General features: G+C 35.8%; 1 protein-coding gene across 4 annotated transcripts in view; it reads right to left on the bottom strand.

The window, feature by feature from the left end:
• The window catches only part of ITCH (itchy E3 ubiquitin protein ligase), a 156,666-nt gene that overhangs the window by 69,488 nt on the left and 68,464 nt on the right, over positions 1-18,714 (bottom strand). For 3 of the 4 annotated variants that reach the window (XM_036902522.2, XM_057502925.1, XM_036902523.2), the window contains 2 exons: positions 11,482-11,572; positions 2,136-2,277 (listed from right to left, as the gene is read on the bottom strand). In XM_036902522.2, the coding sequence (XP_036758417.1) occupies positions 2,136-2,277; positions 11,482-11,551 (212 nt within the window). In that variant the 5' untranslated portion in view covers positions 11,552-11,572. Of the gene's footprint in view, positions 1-2,135; positions 2,278-11,481; positions 11,594-18,714 lie in introns of all 4 variants that reach the window. The other variant, XM_057502924.1, reaches the window with a different exon arrangement.

Genomic DNA, 18,714 nt, shown 5'->3' with positions numbered 1-18,714 from the left:
CTTCAGCATTTTATTAAAAAAAAAAAAAAAATAATAATAATAATAATAATAATAATAATAAAGGGAGAAATGTGGGATCCACATATAAATCAAGTATAAAAATCAAACGAATATTCATATTTGACCTGATTATGTTTATAGTTCATAATGCGTGATCAAAACCAAGTTTCTGTGATGACTGCCCTTGTACTGTTCACCATGTATGAACTTATTCACTATGTAATAATTTGTTCACCATGTAAGAACTTGTTCGTTATGCTTCAGAAGATTGGAGACTGACGAGAATTAGGCTTGGGGTGGATTAATGATTGTGCATTGAGCATTGACTCCCCTATACAGAATTTTATTGTTGTTAACAACCATTTGATCAATAAATATGAGAGATGCCCTCACAAAAAAAAAAAAGAAAACACTTCTCTATTAACATGAGTCATCTAGGAATGGCTTACATTATGGGAGTGGAATAAAAAAAAAAAGAGTTGATAAGTTTAATTTTACTCTAATTTGAGAGAGGATAAATGTGTCAAAGATGGTCTTACCTAAATTATTTCAATTCTATTCTATGTAATAATCAAAGCCATGTTAGCAGGCCAATCTGCTGCAACTTCAAAATTCAGGACAACTTGAGCTGTTCCCCCAAACATCTGATCTCAGTCTAACAGCACTACCATATGGGACTACAAGGAGAGTTTTTTTTTTTCTTAATTTTTAAACCACTAGTTCTTGTCATTTTTTATTAGCCTAAGAGCATCAAAGTATGTATCTAGTAAGCACAGATAGCAGTTGGTAGAAAGTAGATGGGCATTTCATCTAATATTCTGCTGAACATCTCTAATAATTATGGAAAAGCTGTGACCTTTTACAAATATCAAAAATTTTACTCATGTTAATTTAGATTCAATCTCTCAAGGGCCACTCACTAACCAAAAACAAAGTGTAAGAAATTAAGGAGCATTAGAATGATAATTCTGCACATAGACCTCAAGATGATCTTCAATAAATTCTTGCTTTTCACTCATTTACTCAGTTATCATAAAGTACATCAAGATGCCCTAGAACTTCAAAAATCCATGTTAAAGAATAATACGGGTATAACTCAATTTGTTTTATACTAAGCATGTATATGCAAAGAAAAGAGCTTGTAGTTTTAAATGTCTCATCTTGCTACTTAGACAAACAACTTTTTTTAGTTACTGGTTTATTTCTCTAAGGGGAAAAAAATGCAAGAATTACAAATGTTAGGTAATGAAGCCAATCTGCATTTCATGTGGTAACAACTAGTTACATTTTCAACTACATTTGAATATACATTTGGTCCTCAAACCAAATATGCTATATTACTTTAATATCCGTTTGTTGATAAATCATACTTTTCTTCCATTTTGGTAAAAAAAATTTTAATTAACCTATAATTCCCTTCAAGAGTGTTTAATACAACATTTGGGTCTCTCACCAGTAAGTACTGAAACTGAGCTATAGCCTACTTTTATGAATTCATACTACAGATAAAATACCAACATATAAGCATATGCACATGGATGTATGTTGCAACACGGTCGAACAGAACACCAACTATCAATAGAGAACTAGTAAAAATAAATGACAGTCATCCATAGCAAGGAATATTATGTAGTTATTTAAGGGATGTTAGACTTTAAGTACTCAGCTGGAAAGATAATCATGCTATGTATCTTAAGTATAAAAAGAGAGTTGTAGAATAAAATGTATAGTACATCTTTTTTTAAAGGAAGATTACCCCTGTGTAGATTCTGCATGGGCACTGTAATTAAAACAAAACTATTTTAAAATTAAATTAAAAAATTAAGTCCTCTATTTCAACCCTCATCTAATGAAAGAGCTGCTAAAATTCCTAGACACATGACCATGGGTTCTCCCAGGTGCAGTTCAATTAGTTAGTTGTCAACTAAACTGGACAAGGTAAAGAAAACGAGAGACTAGAAAAACAAATATCTAAAGATATATGAAAAAGAGACTTGAGAAAGGAGTCCTAGAATAGGGGTGGGCAGGTGGGGAGAGAAAGAAGAGCAAAGAAAATAAGTGAGAAACTTTTTTAAAGCTGCATTTCTGCTCACCTACCAAACTAAATATACTATAGAAAATTCTTTCAAACCTACACTGTAAGGGGCTGTTTCCATTTAGGACTGTTCGTGTTGTTGCACTTTTCTGTCTTCTTTGACTGTCCATCTACTGTGACTTCCACGTAAGGACTTGGTCCAAACCAATTCTTTTTATTTTCTTTAAGTTTTGCTGAAATGACTGAAAGAAAAGGGAAAATATTTCAATATTCAAGATGTTAGCATTCTTCAAATCAATCTAATTTCATAAAGGTTACATAGAATATTATTCCTTTACTCAGAGAAGCAGTTTTACTCTAAAATATATACCAATTTTATTTACTCATGACCTTTGTATTTCCTCCCATCCTAGGAAAAAAGAGAGAGAGAGATCTTGTATGCCATCCACCCAAATTCAAACCAATAGACCTCTACTGTCAGTATCAATAATCCCAGAACTTTGAGGTCAATTAAAAAGCACATCAACAAACTCAGTCAACAAATATTTGAATGCGTACCAAGTATCATATATTGCTCTACATTGTGGATAGAGCAATTTACAGTAGAGAAAAGGCCCTGGCTCTGAAGATGAAAGTATCTTTAGAAAAGTCCTGGTCCTAAAAAACAGGCTGTGTGGCAGAATATGACTTGGTTGTAAGGAAGCCTCTTTAAGGAAGTACTTTTAAACAATGATATAAATGACAAAGAGGTAGCCATGTGAAGATTGGAGGTGGGATGAGGACAGCACTCCAGACAGAGGCAAGGAAAAGTATTGCAAACAGGGAAGAGTGGTAAATGGGCTGAGATCACTTTTTAGTTTTGTAAGCCAAGGTAAGGAATTTGGATTTTATTCTAAGTCACAGGCTAGTATTATTTTTAGCATCTCACAGATCTCATATTATCCTACCTAGAGTTTTTCTACATTGTGCACCTTGAGATACTGACTCCTTAGCCTTTGCCCTTGAGTTAGTCACCTCTGCCATAAAAAAGCCTTGTCCAAACCCCTGTGAAAGTGCAACAAATTGAATCTAGCAGAGCATTCATGGTTCTTACAGGTAACAACTCATCACAGCCAAGGCAATGCTCTACCACCTGGATATTTACTCTAGCAGTAAAGCTGAGAATGTCAGTGCCACCAAGGCTAAAAGGCCCTTGGAGTTCCTAGAGGACACTGCATAGCAGCTACCCAAGAAGCTCAATATACAGTCCAAAGCATAGACAGTCTGGGCATCCTAGCAAGCACAGTTCCAGATAGCCGCCCTGAATCTCTTGACTTCACATACATCAAATACCTCTGTCCTTTTGTACTCATGTTCTTTTTCTGTAACATCCAAACAAGCTGCAGGATCACTAACAATGTATACACATTCTACGAAGTACAGCTTCAGCATTATTTTGAAATACTTGATACAATAAAGTTCAATCAGATTTGAAATCAATATACATTATCAAAAATTTTTTGAGAAAAAAAGAAAATGAAGAACTGCAAGAGATAATGTTAGGTAAGTAGGCAATAAGAAGCCACTAATCAATTTCAAGTAAGAGTGTTACTCAAATTCACTAGGTGCCTGCAACATATATCAGGTACTGTTTTGTGCACTGAGAATTCAATGATGATCAGATTAATATTCAAAGATCACTCTACTGCTGTGGGAAAAATAAACTGAAAGGGAGACAGAAGTAGGGGTTAAGAGGCTACTAAAGTCATCTAATCAAGAGATGACATTGGTCTGTGGTCTAGACTAGGATGGTGAAAGTGGATTTGGGGAGGAGTGAGTACTTTCTAAGGAAAACTAACAGGATTAGATTACTTAGGAAGTTGGGGTAAAGATGAAGCAATAATAACACCCAGGTTTCTGGCATGAATAACTAGATCAAAGATGGTGTCATTTATTAAGATGGAAAAGACTTCAGAAAGAACAAGTTTGAGGCGGGTGGCATGGGCAGGAAATTAATAATTTTATAATTAAAGTATAACTAGAGGTGCTTTCAAGACAGATATCTAAGTAGAAACACTACGTAAAAAGTCTTTTTCAGAACAGAAAATATTCAAGTGGGGACCAGACCTATCTCTGATTAATATGTACTATAAAGCTCTAGCAGCTTAATGCAGAGCCAAATTTAAACACAGGATTGGCACAGAAAAATATGAAACCCCTATTTTTAATATATTTCTGGTATGAGAAAAGGTGAAGCACCTCAAACAATTATGCTCTTGTGACCCTCTGAAACTGATTAAACCTATAGAACAAAGAGCAAAGGCCTGACAGGAAGGAAATGATCTGCCCTCAGTGGCTTTTTAGGATTCAAACTTTTGAAGCTATTTGGCCACATAATTCCTCCAAAGCCCACTAAAGCCACTTAAGGAAACTTTAAATGGGGAAATAAAAAGGGCAAGAGAAACTAACACCTACTGTTAGTGTTTACTATGTGTCTAGCCCTTAAATATTGCCATTTCAATACTCAAATATTGTTGTCTCAATACTCATGACTCTTCATGAGATAGTTACCAGCATCTTACATTTTACACATTAAAAAACAAGCTCAACAGAATTTAAGTTTGCCCAAGGGTCACTGCAAAGCATGGACAGGATAATTTTAGTATTCAAATCTCAAAGTTGAGATTGCATAAACTTTTGTTACAGCCCTAATATTATAAAATAGATCAATGTACTACTTTCTGAAATTAAAATTCCCATAGTAAACTAAAAGAATAAAAGAACTGTAAATTATAAACTGGAAGAAAAGGGACTGAAAAATGTCGGTATCCTCAGTCACCTGGGCTACTGCTCAAGAGGCCTCTAATAGCTGTTGGTTTTTACTCACTTCTCTAATCCAAGCCCTCACAGCTAATAGAATTATCTTCCTAGAACAGATGTGATCATGTCAATACTTTTCAATGATTCTCTACTGCTTGCAAAATGAAGTTTAAACTGTTCTGGGACACTTGAAGTCATTTACTATGTTCCTCTCCAGTCTCTTCCTATGCCAAATCTTACCCAGCCCCGTGGTACTCAAACCACCCTTAGCTGTCTGCTGTCCCTCACAGGGCCATGCACTGTCATGATTCTTTTTGTGTTATTCCCTCCACTCATGATGATTCTTTTTCCTTTTCTACCCCATAAAAAACTACTTCTTCAGAGACAAATTCCCCTTTCTGTTTGACTGAATGCTTCTTTAAACCTAAGAAGCTAAACTGTTCCTGCCTCTATACTCACTCCATAGCATTTTCATATTTATGTGTGGCTCCTAGAGCTTTTCAGTCTCTTACTTTTAGTAAATTTATTAGTTATTACTTGTTTAACTCACCCTGAAATCTCCTTAATGGCAAGGATGTCTTTATAACTCCTACAGTACTTAGTGACTTAAACTCGAAAGACCTTTAATACATTTGTTGAACTAAATGATTAGTCATAGTAGAAAACAAGTTTCCCTGCTTTATAGTCCTTCCCTCCACACACATACATTATCTACTGCATAGTTTCATGGTCCATATTAATGCTTCTGATCTTTCTGTTTTGAAGGTCAATGCTATGACCTGACCTCTCCTCTTCATCCCATCTCTCCAATACAAAATAAAAATTTTGACAATTTAACTATAAAGAAAGTAAAAGTGAATTCTTAGCTTATCCAACCTATTTTGGGAACCAGGAGGCTATAGTAGTTAACTAAAATCAAGGCAGCTTGTAATTAGTAGTAACTAAAATCAAGACACTAGTTTCTCTTCTTCAAATAATGAGTTTTGAAAAGACTGAGATTTAAAAATTTCTAGGGAATACCAAAGTACTTCTTTTGCCTACATAGTATAATGCTAGTGTAAAGCAAGCATTAAAAAAAAAACAGAGATAAATTCAGTTTAATAGCTGAGGCTATGTATATCACATAATTAAATAGGAAATGGCTAAAGACAGGAAAGCCTGTAAAAATAGATTTATTTCCAAGGTAATGGATCGAGGCCACGAGATTAGAGAAAAAGAGATGACCCAAGAAATTCAAGAGTAAACATCAGCAGAATCTGATAATACACTGAGATGTAAAGGGTGAAGAACTAAGAGGTAAAGAAAAATTTAAATATGTGATCTACTAGTGAGCCTCCTCATAGCAATGTTAACTTCCATTCTGGCCCTATATTTTTAAATATCAATGATCTTTCATAAAACAGTACCATTCTTGCCATTCATTCTGGCCCCAAAATACTTAAATTTTAAGAAGGAATGATAATGTTAAGAAACAAAATAAGCAACCAACCTTATAAAAGACTTAAGCTTACATTTTTGTTAAGATATTTATTTAATAGGAGCGATCTTACAGGGAGCAACAAATCAGGAATCAGGAGAAAGAGGATATATTACTCTGTACTTACACAGTGTTTTGGAGTTATCCAATTCATATGCACTGTCAATGACCACACAACAAAGATGTTAATATCCTCACTTCACAGGTAAGGAAACTGAGGCTCAAAGATACTAGTGACATGCACAAGTTCATCCAACCACTAAGTATCAGAACCAAGACTAAAACCAACAAACAATAACTTTCCTGGAGATGGGGAGGCATTACTCTGAATAGATATCTTGGTTAAAATTCGGGTTTGGGCAGAAAGTTTCTGTGATATGACTGCCCTTGCACTGTTCACCATGTAAGAACTTATTCACTATGTAAGAACTTGTTCACCATTTAAGAACTTGTTCGTTATGCTTCAGAAGATTGGAGACTGTTGAGAAATAGGCTTGGGGTAGATTAATGACTGTGCATTGAGTCCCCTATATAGAATTTTATTGTTGTTAACAACCATTTGATCAATAAATATGAGAGATGCCCTCTCAAAAAAAAAAAAAAAAAAATTCGGGTTTGGGGAGAGGTTAGATGACCCCCACAGGAGTTTAACTGTAGAAGCTTTAATGAACACTAGGTCAAAACATTTGAGAGTATTTATGGTTTCTTGCTATAATTTCATATTTATCTGCTAAATTACACAGGACAGCTAATACCTAACACAAAGATCAATATAGGTACCTTCAATACCCAACAAAAATGTTAACAGATCATTTAAATGCCAACAGAAGTTCCCAAAGGAGCTCTATCAATGAATTACCTTGATCTATGTGAAAGAGCACAAAACAATTTTTCTTATTTTACTCAAACGTTAATGCTAAATGGCTATTTAAGTTATTTACATAAATTAATTAGAATCAAGTATAGAAAGTGTTACTAATGTACTGGTAACTATAACTTTTTATTTTCTGTAAATGCTGAAAAGGAAAGCTGAGGCTGCCTTTCCATTAATACTTTTTTCTTTTTTACTCTTATAAAGAATTTGGTGAAGTTAAAATTTACATCCAAGTTCTCTAAACAGTCAATTTATCAGTAGCACTATGAATTATTTCTTTTTAAACCTATTTTGCTACAACTTGTAACAGGTACCATTTTTCTGAAATAAATTTTCTAACTGCCCTCACTTAAATCTGGTAAGGGAGACTTAATTAGGAAATATATATTGTAAACATATGTATGTGTGTATGTAATGATAGGAAGAATTAATAAATTTCTATCAGAAGCCATCTGTAGATTCAATGCAGTTAACTATCAAGATCCCAATGGCACTTTTTTACAGAAGTAGAAAAAACACTCCTAAAAGCTACAGTAATCTCAACCCTGTGGAAAACAACATGGAGGTTCCTCAAAAAACTAAAAATAGAAATACCATTTGACCAGGAAATTCCACTCCTAGAAATTCTCCCTACGAATGCAGGAGCCTAGTTTCAAAAAGACATGTGCACCCCTATGTTTATCACAGCACTATTTACAATAGCCAAGACATGGAAGCAACCTAAGTGTCCATCAATAGATGAACGGATAAAGAGGTGGTACATATATATAATGGAGTATTATTCAGCCATAAGAAGAAACAAATCCTACCATTTGCAACAACATGGATGGAGCTGGAGGGTAAATAAATAAGCCAGGTGGGGACAGAGAAGTACTAAACCTTTTCACTCATTGTGGAGTATAACAATGCAAAACTGAAGGAACAAAAGAGCAGCAGATTCATGACTCCAAGAAGGGACTAGTGATTACCAAAGGGAAAAGGGGTGGGGAGAGTGGGTGGGGAGGGAGAGAGGTCGAAGGGGATTAAGGGGTATTATGATTAGCACACATAATGTAGGGGGGTCACAGGGAAGGCAGTATAGTACAGAGAACACAAGTAGTGACTCTACAGCATCTTACTATGCTGATGGACAGTGACTGCAATGGGGTGTAGGGAAGAGGACTTGATAATATGGGTGAATGTAGTAACCACAATGTTGCTCACGTCAAACCTTCTTAAGATTGTATATCAATGATACCTTAATAAAAAAAAGAGCTATAGTAATCAAAACTGGCATGGTATGGTGCTGGCATAAAAACAAATAGATTAATGGAGCAGAATCATGAGCCAAGAAATAAACCTAGGCATATACAGTCAACTAATATTTGACAAAGGAGCCAAGAATACTCAAAGGAGAAAGGACAGTCTCTTCAATATGTGGTGCTGGTATAACAAGATTTAAAAAAAAGAAATTTGAGAATCAGATTTTGACTTTGGAGCCTAAATTCTATCAGTCTTTCCTGCCAGCTTTCTAAAACACAAATCCATTATCACCATTCATTAAAGACCCTGATTACTTCTCATTTCCCTTAGCAATTTTTTTTTAATAGCCCTGACACATCTGAAGATGACCCACTCCCATTAAAACCTCACAGCTCCCCGCTTCAGCAGCCATGGCTTTTAGGGGCATTAAAGGAAGTCTTACGGATTTCCCTCCTTAATACTTTTTGCTCCTGTTCTCTTCTGAAAGGATCTTTTTCTACCTCCCTAATTTTAAGCAGTAGCAATGCTTGTTTCCAGCACCACGTCCTTTCACAGCAACTTTAATAAAATACTGATCTTTTTCCTGACCTAAGCTGTTCTCTCTACTTGCTATTACCATGTATCATGGCATTTATTTTCTTCCCTTGCATATTTATACATTCCTCAATTCTAGAAAGATGTTGAGGCAGCTTATAATAAAAAATTCTATGATTCATTAACACAGAATACAAAATATATTAAGGGAATTTGTGCAAAAAATTTGGTTCTGAGCTTTCTAGCATCAAAAACAAAGAAGTAAACAATGAATTATGAAGGACACTCGATTCTATTCAACTTGGCACTTCACTGTTTACTATCTTTTACTATCCATTCGCCTCATATCTTATTATATATTTGCTAAATGAATTATTTTTCCCCATTATTCATGATGTTTGTTATTAAATTGTTTTCACCCTATACTTATATATACCAGAATTTTTAGGCCCAAGATTAAAAACTTTGAAATTGCTAAGGATTATGTCTTTTTGAGGTACATTTAAACATTTATTGAATGTTTTTCTTACTATTATAAGTCATTATTTACTAAGAAAAAAGCCTAAAGGAATATAGACTGAAATCTAAATTTAAAGAAATATAACAATATTTATCTCTGAGAACTGAGATAAAATACCTCTCACTTTATTATTTTACAGAGTTTTTAAAAGTAAAAAACATGCATAATACTTATGTAATCTGACGATTAAAAGAATTTTTTAAAAGACTTTTCATATCTAAGGTTTCAACATTAAGCTTCCCCCCAAAAAGGAAAGTCATAAGACGCTTCATCCAATTTAAAACAGCTATTCAGGCTAGCCTGAGGATGGAGAGGGGCAAAGAATTAGAATATAGCTTTAGCAAATAAAAACTAGTATCTTTCATTGATAATCAGTCATTTGCTAAGGGAAAGAGACTGGAGTTAGTGAAGGAATTCCCAAAAGTAAACTGTAGGATGCTGTCACCTTAAGAAAGTGTTACTTTTATAATTCAATTACTTCTGGGTTTTGAGGAAGATAATAAGGATATGGTTTGAGGCCTAGTATTTATAATCCAGAGGCAGATATAAGCCAGGTATCATAGAAACTACAATACCATAAAGAGGATGGTAAGTGTTCTATAATCAAGAAATGCCATTAAACTAAAGGGAGAGAGACTGGGGTGTCACTCTGTGATAGAGACACATGCATGTCTGAAGAAGATTGTGACTCATCTTGGATAGTACAAATAGTTAATATATAAGGACCTACAAAGAGACCATATGTAGCCACACTGTGTAAGGTCTTAGCTCAGGCAAAAGAAATTCTATACTCGAGTCAAGGAGAGGCACTGAGGATTTTTCAGCAGGAATGCAATATATCAGGTGGCATATTAAGAATATTAACCTGAAAGTTATATACTTGGTTAGTATAAAGAAACGAAGAGATGTTAGTGAGGTAGTAATAGCAATCAAAGGATTTAAACAAGCATTTCTCCAAAAAAGACATATAAATGGCCAATAAGCACATGAAAAGATGCTCAATGTCAGTAACCATCACAAACATGCAAATCACACCTGCAATGACATACTATTTCACACACACTTTGATGTCCATAATTAAAAGACAAGTAACAAGTATTGGCAAGGATATGAAGAAATAAGAACCCTCACATATGGTTGATGGGAATGTGAAATGGTGTGGATGCTTTGAAGATTACTTTGGAATTTCTAACAATGCTAAACATGTATACTATATAACCTAATGATTCCACTCCTAGGTATATACTCGAAGAAATGAAAACATGCATCTTCACAAAAATTTATACACAAATGTTCATAGCATTATTGATTAACAACAAAAAGCAGATAAATTCAAATATACATCAACTGATAAATGCATAAATAAAATGTGGTATGCCATACATGGATTATTTGGCAATAAAAAGAAATGAAATATTAATATATGCTACCACAAGGATGAACCCGGAAAACATGCTAAGTGAAAGAGATCAGAGACAAAAGGCCACACATGTGATTCCATTTATAGGAGATATCCAGAATAGGCAAATATAGAGAGACAGAAAGTAGATTCGTACTTGCCTAAGGTAGAGGGTGTTTAGGAGTTTTGAGGAGTGACTATCAAAGGGTAGCTCATTCTTTCTAAAACGGTAAAAATGTTCCAAAATTTACTGTGGTGATCGTTTGCACATTCATTGACCTGTAAATGGGTAAACTGTATGGTATGTGAATCCTCTCTCAATAAAGCTGTTAATTCAAAACAAAACAAAAATCAACAGCAACTGCCCAAGCAACCAATGTTTAATGAAAACAGAAACAAAAACAAAACACTGCAAAATATCCAAGAATATCCTGAAATAAAAATTTAATTTTTATGTACCTGAATATTTTGTTCATCCACTTACTAAGCAACTATCAACTTAACACTGACATGTAACAGCCAGGAAAGATTTTCTTCTCATAAGATTATTTTCTACCTTAGGGGGTAAAAAAGTAAAGTAGTGGATCTTTTTAAGACTTACCAGTTATCTGAAGTTGTGATTTCATGGTCAGGCTACCCATTGAACCAAGCTGTGATCCACTGTCAGACATGCCACCAATAGGACAGCAAACCTGAACATGGCAAATGAAATGCTGTAAACATCAAAAATTTTCATGTAAAAATTGTAAATACTATATATATATATATATATATATTCGATGTCCCACTGAAGTTCACATTATAACTAGTGGCCTCACATGGCTAAATATAATTTTCAATTCTGCCTAACCTATAAGCAAAATCTGATGTGGCTGACCATTCCTTCCTTGATGGTTTGCTTTCTTCCAAGTTACCAAGACATTCTCTAGGCTTATGTCCTACCTCACTGATTGTTCCTTGTTAGTCTCCTTTGGCAATTCTCTCCTCTCTCCTCTCTTACTGTTGGAGTGACCTAGGGCTCACTTCTTGGTTCCCTCTTTTCTTCCCCTCTGTACTCATTTCCTCACAGATATCAACAAGTGTTATGGCTCTAAATATTATTTATATACCAACACTTCCAAATTTGTATTTCTATCCCAGACTACACTCCCAAACTCTTTGACAACTTTACTGGAGAATCTAAAAGACATTCCAAACTCAACATGCAAAACTGAACTTCTCATCTTCCCTATAAACTACCTCAGTTGGTGGCAACTCTAACCTTTCAGATGCTCAGACTAAAAACATTAAAGGAATCCTTGACTCCCTTCTTTGGTATTTCCCTTCCAACCTGGTAGCAAATTCTGTTGTCTCTTCTTTGCAAAATATATCCAGACCCAAACATTTCTAACCACTTCTACCACCCATCTATTCAGAGCAACCTCTGCTAAGCAGACATCTTTTTCCTAGATCACACCTCTCCTAGATTACTACAATAACCTAAAAGTACTCCCTGTTTCTACCCTTTTCTAGCCTCAGTACCTATTCTCAACACAACCAGGATGACTCTTATCAAATTGTTCAAAACCTTGGAGACTTTCCAGTTTACTCAGAGTAAGAACCTAAACCTTACAATGACCTAAAAGACTCTGTAGCATGCTTCCCCTGCTTTCAAATTCCTGATCTTATTTCCTTCTACTCTCCTCCCCTACTCAGGTACCTACCTCCTTTTTTTTCTTATATATGGCAGCATTTTCTAGCCTTAGGGCCTCTGTTCTACTTGTGCTTTTGACAATACTATAGTAGGTTTCACCTATCCTGGACATTTTTTTCTTCTACAGAAATGTATTACCTAGTATATTCAGCAATTTACTTGTAGTTACGTTCACTGGTTTTTACTCTCCGGGCCAGAATATGAACTCCACATGAGCAGGGATCTGTTTTGTTCACTGAGGAAACCCAGAGCTCAAACAGTGCCTGACACATAGCAAACATTTTATCTCTTCAATAAAAAGAACAAAGAAATGGCTATTGAATTATACTAAATGAACAATGCTAACATATATTCTTCAGGCCCTAACCATAGAAGAATTAATCCCCATGTGGAAATAGTGTAATTCCACATAACAAAGATTTTATAACACTGGGGCTTGATTCCTGACTATGACACTTACCATACAATACTACTTGAGTTACGTAACCTCTCTAGGTCCCAATTTCCTGTTAGAAAAATTGGGCTAACACCACCCCTACCTCTCAGAGTGTTGTAAAGATTTAATAGGTTATATATGTGAAAAAATGCTCTGTAAATGTTTGCTACTTATCATTAATAGTGTTTGGATTAAACTAAATATGCTTTTAAAATAAAATAAAAATCTGTTCTTAGGCTTTTGGGGGCTGGATAATAATATAAGAAATATAATGAGTGGGTCAAGGTAAAGATTTACTTACCACTTACTATGTGCCAGGTACTGTATAAGAACTATACAAATACAGAAAGGCAAAGTATCTTAAAACTATAGGAGAGAGAGAACCAAAATGGCGGCGTGAGTACAGCAGCAGCAATCTCCTCCCAAAACTACATATATTTTTGAAAATATAACAAATACAACTAATCCTAAAAGAGAGACCAGAAGACACAGGACAACAGCCAGACTACATCCATACCCACGAGAACCCAGTGCCTCGCGAAGGGGGTAAGATACAAGCCGCGGCCCAGTGGGACCCGTGGGACCCGAGCGCCCTCACCCCAGCTCCCGGTGGGAGGAGAGGAGTCGGAGCAGGGAGGGAGAGGGAGCCCAGGACTGCTGAACACCCAGCCCTAGCCATCCGCCCTGGAGCGCAGACACAGTGCATGCGTGGGGTCCTGGATACTAGGGAAACAGGATAGTAAGACCTGTGAGCGGGTCCCCACAGCTGGCGCACCTGGGACAAAGAAAAGCGAGTGCTTTTTGAAATTCTTAAAGGGACAGGGACCCCACAGCTGGACGGAAGTGCCCTGGGACACTTAGACCAGCAGCTGCAAACCTCAGGGAGCTCTGGGTGCTCGAACCCCCACAGCGCAGCTTGGAGGCCCCTCACTGTGATGAACAGCCTCCCGCCTGTTCCCCCTCTGACGCGGCTCCGCCATATTGGAGCAGCAGCCTGAGGCCAGCCACAGCCACAGCAACTGCAGAGCTAAATAACCTCCATAGCAGCCAGGCAAGATCAGAAGCCCCGTCTGCACACAGCTGCCCAGCACAAGCCGCTAGAGGCCGCTGTTCTCCCAGGAGAGGAAGGCCATAAACTGGCAAGAAGGGACTTTCTCTTACCCAACACATGTGCCAGCTCCCCACAAATATATCTATCGCCATGAAAAGGCAGAAGAAACTGATACAGACCAAGATCACAGAGGCAAACCCTGAGAAGGAGACAGACCTAACCAGTCTTCCCGAAAAAGAATTAAAAATAAAGCTCATAACCATGCTGATGGAGATGCAGAGAAATATGCAAGAGCTAAGGGATGAAGTCCAGAGGGAGATCACAGATGTCCGGAGGGAGATTACAGAAATGAAACAATCTCCAAAAGGATTTATAAACAGAATGGATAAGACGCAAGAGGCCACTGATGGAATAGAAACCAGAGAACAGTAACGCACAGAAGCTGACGCAGAGAGAGATAAAAGGATCTTCAGGAATGAAACAGTATTAAGAGAACTGTGTGACCAATCCAAAAGGAACAAGATCCACATTATAGGGGTACCAGAAGAAGAAGAAGAGAGAAAAAGGAATAGAAAGAGTATTTGAAGAAATAATTGCTGAAAACTTCCCTAAACTGGGGGAGGAAATAATCGATCAGACCATGGAAGTGTACAGAACTCCCAACAGAAAGGATCCAAGGAGGACAACACCAAGATACATAATTAAAATGGCAAAGATTAAGAACAAGGACAGAGTTTTAAAGGCAGCTAGAGAGAGGGAAAAGGTCACCTACAAAGGAAAACCCATCAGGCTATCATCAGACTTCTCAACAGAAACCTTACAGGCCAGAAGAGAATGGCATGATATATTTAATGCACTGCAACAGAAGGAGGGATTAAACAATTCCCAGACAAGCAAAGGTTGAGGGAATTTGCCGCCCACAAACCACCTCTACAGGGTATTTTAGAGGGACTGATCTAGATGGTAGCACTTCTAAAACTAAATAGATGTCACCAGACAAAATAAAATCACAGCAACCAAATACTAACTAAAGGCAAAAAATAAAATCAACTACCCACAAAAGCAGTTAAAGGAAGCACAAAAGAGCACAGAATAAAACAACCAACATATAAAGAACAGAGGAGGAGGAATAAGAAGGGAGAAAAATAAAGAATGACCAGACAGTGTCTAAAATAGCTCAATAAGTGAGTTAAGTTAGACAGTAAGATACTAAAGAAGCTAACCTTGAACCTTTGGTGACCATGTATCTAAAGCCTGCAATGGCAATAAGTACATATCTTTCAATAATCACCCTAAATGTAAATGGACTGAATGCACCAATCAAAAGACATAGAATAATAGAATGGATAAAAAAGCAAGACCCATCTCTATGCTGCTTACAAGAGACTCACCTCAAACCCAAAGACTATAGGAACAAAGAAAGACTTAAGGAACAAAACAGCAGCAGAATCATAGAACCTAAGAATGGATTAACAGTTACCAAAGGGAAAGGGACTGGGGAGAAAGGGAGGGGAGGGAGGGATAAGGATGGGGAAAAAGAAAGGGGACATTACGATTAGCATGTATAATTTGGGGGTGGGGGGCATGGGGAGGGCTGTGCAACACAGAGAAGACAAGTAGTGATTCTACAGCATCTTACTACGCTGATGGACAGTGACTGTAATGGGGTTTGTGGGGGGGATTTGGTGAAGGGGGGACCCTAGTAAACATAATACTCTTCATGTAATTGTAGGTTAATGACAACAAAATAAATAAATAAATAAATTTTAAAAAAAGAAGAAAAAACTATAAACACTGCCTTGTTTTTACACAAAATTAGTTTTCCATCAGAAATTCTAAATATGAAACTATTCTGATGTCTTCACAAATCTGACAAATTGAAATGAAACAGTAAGTTTTACCAAGATGAACTCTATAAAATCTAGTACATTTTATTCCTTGACATAAAGATGAATATGCTCAAAACTAAAATTGTGGCCTTAACTGTGGTGCCTAGGTCATTCTGTTGGCCTAGTAATATGTTTTCTTTTTCACGTTCCTTGTTTATTTAAGTTACGCCATTTCAGATGTTTTATAACCTACAATTTAATAAAAGGCCTTTTATTTTAAACAGGGAAGGCATACAGCATAAATGAGTTCATTAAAAATTATCCAGAATATAAAAGAAATATAACATAAAAGCCTTGACATTGCATAGGATATTCTTCTGTTTCCAACTACTTGTTTTAGAAAGAGCCCTAATACATCATTACCACGTTATTATCTTCTCTTCAATACCCAAAAGACTGCCACAGAATTATGACATCAAGACAAGTAAATTAAGAAGCACTGAGAAAAGTCAACTATCTGGGTGCTGATTTGACACATGATAAAATATTACCTGACCTTATCAACAGCTTATTGCTGAAAAAATACCTTTTTTAATGGCACAGTGTATTTATTCTAAATTACTTTAATTACAAAGATGCAAAGAAAATAAATATAAAATAAAATAGAATACTTAAAAACTCAAATTAACTTCATGTTGAAAAGATTAATGAAAGTATAAACTAAGTTTCAGGAACAGTGATTCTCTCCAGATTTTACAGAGAATCACTGAGGTGGAACTGTAGGATGCTCTGCAAAAACATGCCAGCAATTTTCATAATTTATGTACTTACACATACTTGTTTTACATAATCAAAATTTATTAAGTATTTTACATTCTGGAAAAGGATAAAGATTACCACTTGTATAATAGTAAAAAAGGGAAGAACTATAGGAACACCTAAATATCAATTGCAAGCCAGTTAAATAAATCACATATACATACCACAGAATACTGTGCAGCCATTAAAACAACTTATTAATGACTAAAATGGAATAACTTCAAGAAAAACTTTTAAGTCACTAAATACATACACTATAATTTTTGCAAACAAAAAAAACTATATACTATATATTCCTATAGGTACATATAATAATGCAGAAAAAGTATGTAACCCAAACTGGTAAGTGGTTACATTTGTGGGGAAAGGGTGTGCATATTAAAGGTAGTGATCATGAACTTCTCTTATATATATATACTCTTTGAGGTTTTTAAAAGTGAACATGTTATCATCGATCACTTGTAAAATTTTTAAAAGGAAGATAAATTAGACACAATAGATAATGTACACTTTAAGTCTCATCTTCCTCCTCCCACCCCCGAAGCTCTAGACTCTTAGGTTTGAACATTATTTATAACTGCCTACATGATTAAAATTACTAAATTGAAACGCTCTACACCTGGGCACACTCATCCTAGTCTCAATAGTACCACCTTCCAACCAACTGCTCTAGCCAAAGATACAGTATTATCTCCCTCACCAACAAGTTCTAGTGATTCTACCTGCAAAATACACACTATTATATACCCTAAAATACATATCTGCTTTGCTCCTTCTCTTCCTAAACATCTTAGTTCAAGCTACAAACATCCATTCCTTCCCTATCAACAAATTACAAGTCAAGTCAAACTGGTCTCTCTGCCTCTGCAAATGTTCTCCGCTCCCTCACCCTCTCCCGATCCATATTCCACAAACTTAACTAGAGCACTCTTTTCAAAAGGAACGTTAGGTCATGCTCTACTCTGCCATGAACACCCAATAACTTGCAATCTCATGGAAAATAGAATCTAAACTCCTTATCATGGCTTACTTCAGAAGAACCACTACATTCCACCAATAAATGACTCTCTGACTTGATCTGTTATCATTCTCTTCCTCACTCACTTCAAGTCTGGCTTTCAATTTCTCAAATACAGAGTTGATTCCAGACCTACAACCTTTGTATTAACTGTTCTTTTAGCTAGGAATGCCTTTTCCTCTATGTTTTTTTTTAGTTTTTTATATTTTTATTGAAGTATCATTGATACACAATCTTATATTGGTTTCAAATATACAACACAGTGGTTCAACAGTTTCCCATACTATTAAATCCTGAGCCCGACTAGTGCAGTTATTATATGTCAACATAAAAGATGTCACAGAACCATTCAGTATATTCTCCATTCTGTGTTACTATCCCAGTGACCAATTTATAATTGATTTGTGCACCTTTACCCCCTTGCCCTCTCCACTAATGCACCCCTAACTACTCCCCCATGGTAACCATTAGTCATTTCTCAAGTGTCCGAAAGTCTACTGTTTTGTTCATTCTGTTTTGCTTTATTTTCATATTTCACAAATAAGTGAAATCATATGGTATTTGTCTTTCTACATCTAGCTTATTTCACTTAGCATAATTCCCACTAGATCAATCCATGTTGTTGCAAATACCAGAATATCCTTTTTATGGCTAAATAATATCCCATTGTGTATATGTACCAAAACTTCTTTTCCATTCATCTATTGATGGGACATTTAGTCTGCTTCCGTATCTTGGCTACTGAAAATAATGAGGCAATAAATATAGGGGTTCATATATCTTTAAGAATCAAGGATTTTGTTTTCTTCAAGTAAATTCCTAGAAGTGGAATTAGTGGGTTGAATGGTATTTCGATTTTTAGTTTTTCAAAAATCTCCATACATCTTTCCACAGCAGTTGCAACAATTTACATTCCCATTAACAGTGTACAAGGATTACTTTTCTCCACATCCTTACCAACACTTCATATTTGTCTTTTGGACAGTGC

This window comes from Manis pentadactyla, chromosome 5 (assembly GCF_030020395.1).
Source record: "Manis pentadactyla isolate mManPen7 chromosome 5, mManPen7.hap1, whole genome shotgun sequence".
Classification (NCBI taxonomy): Eukaryota; Metazoa; Chordata; class Mammalia; order Pholidota; family Manidae; genus Manis; species Manis pentadactyla.
This window is presented reverse-complemented; position numbering and strand designations above follow the sequence as displayed.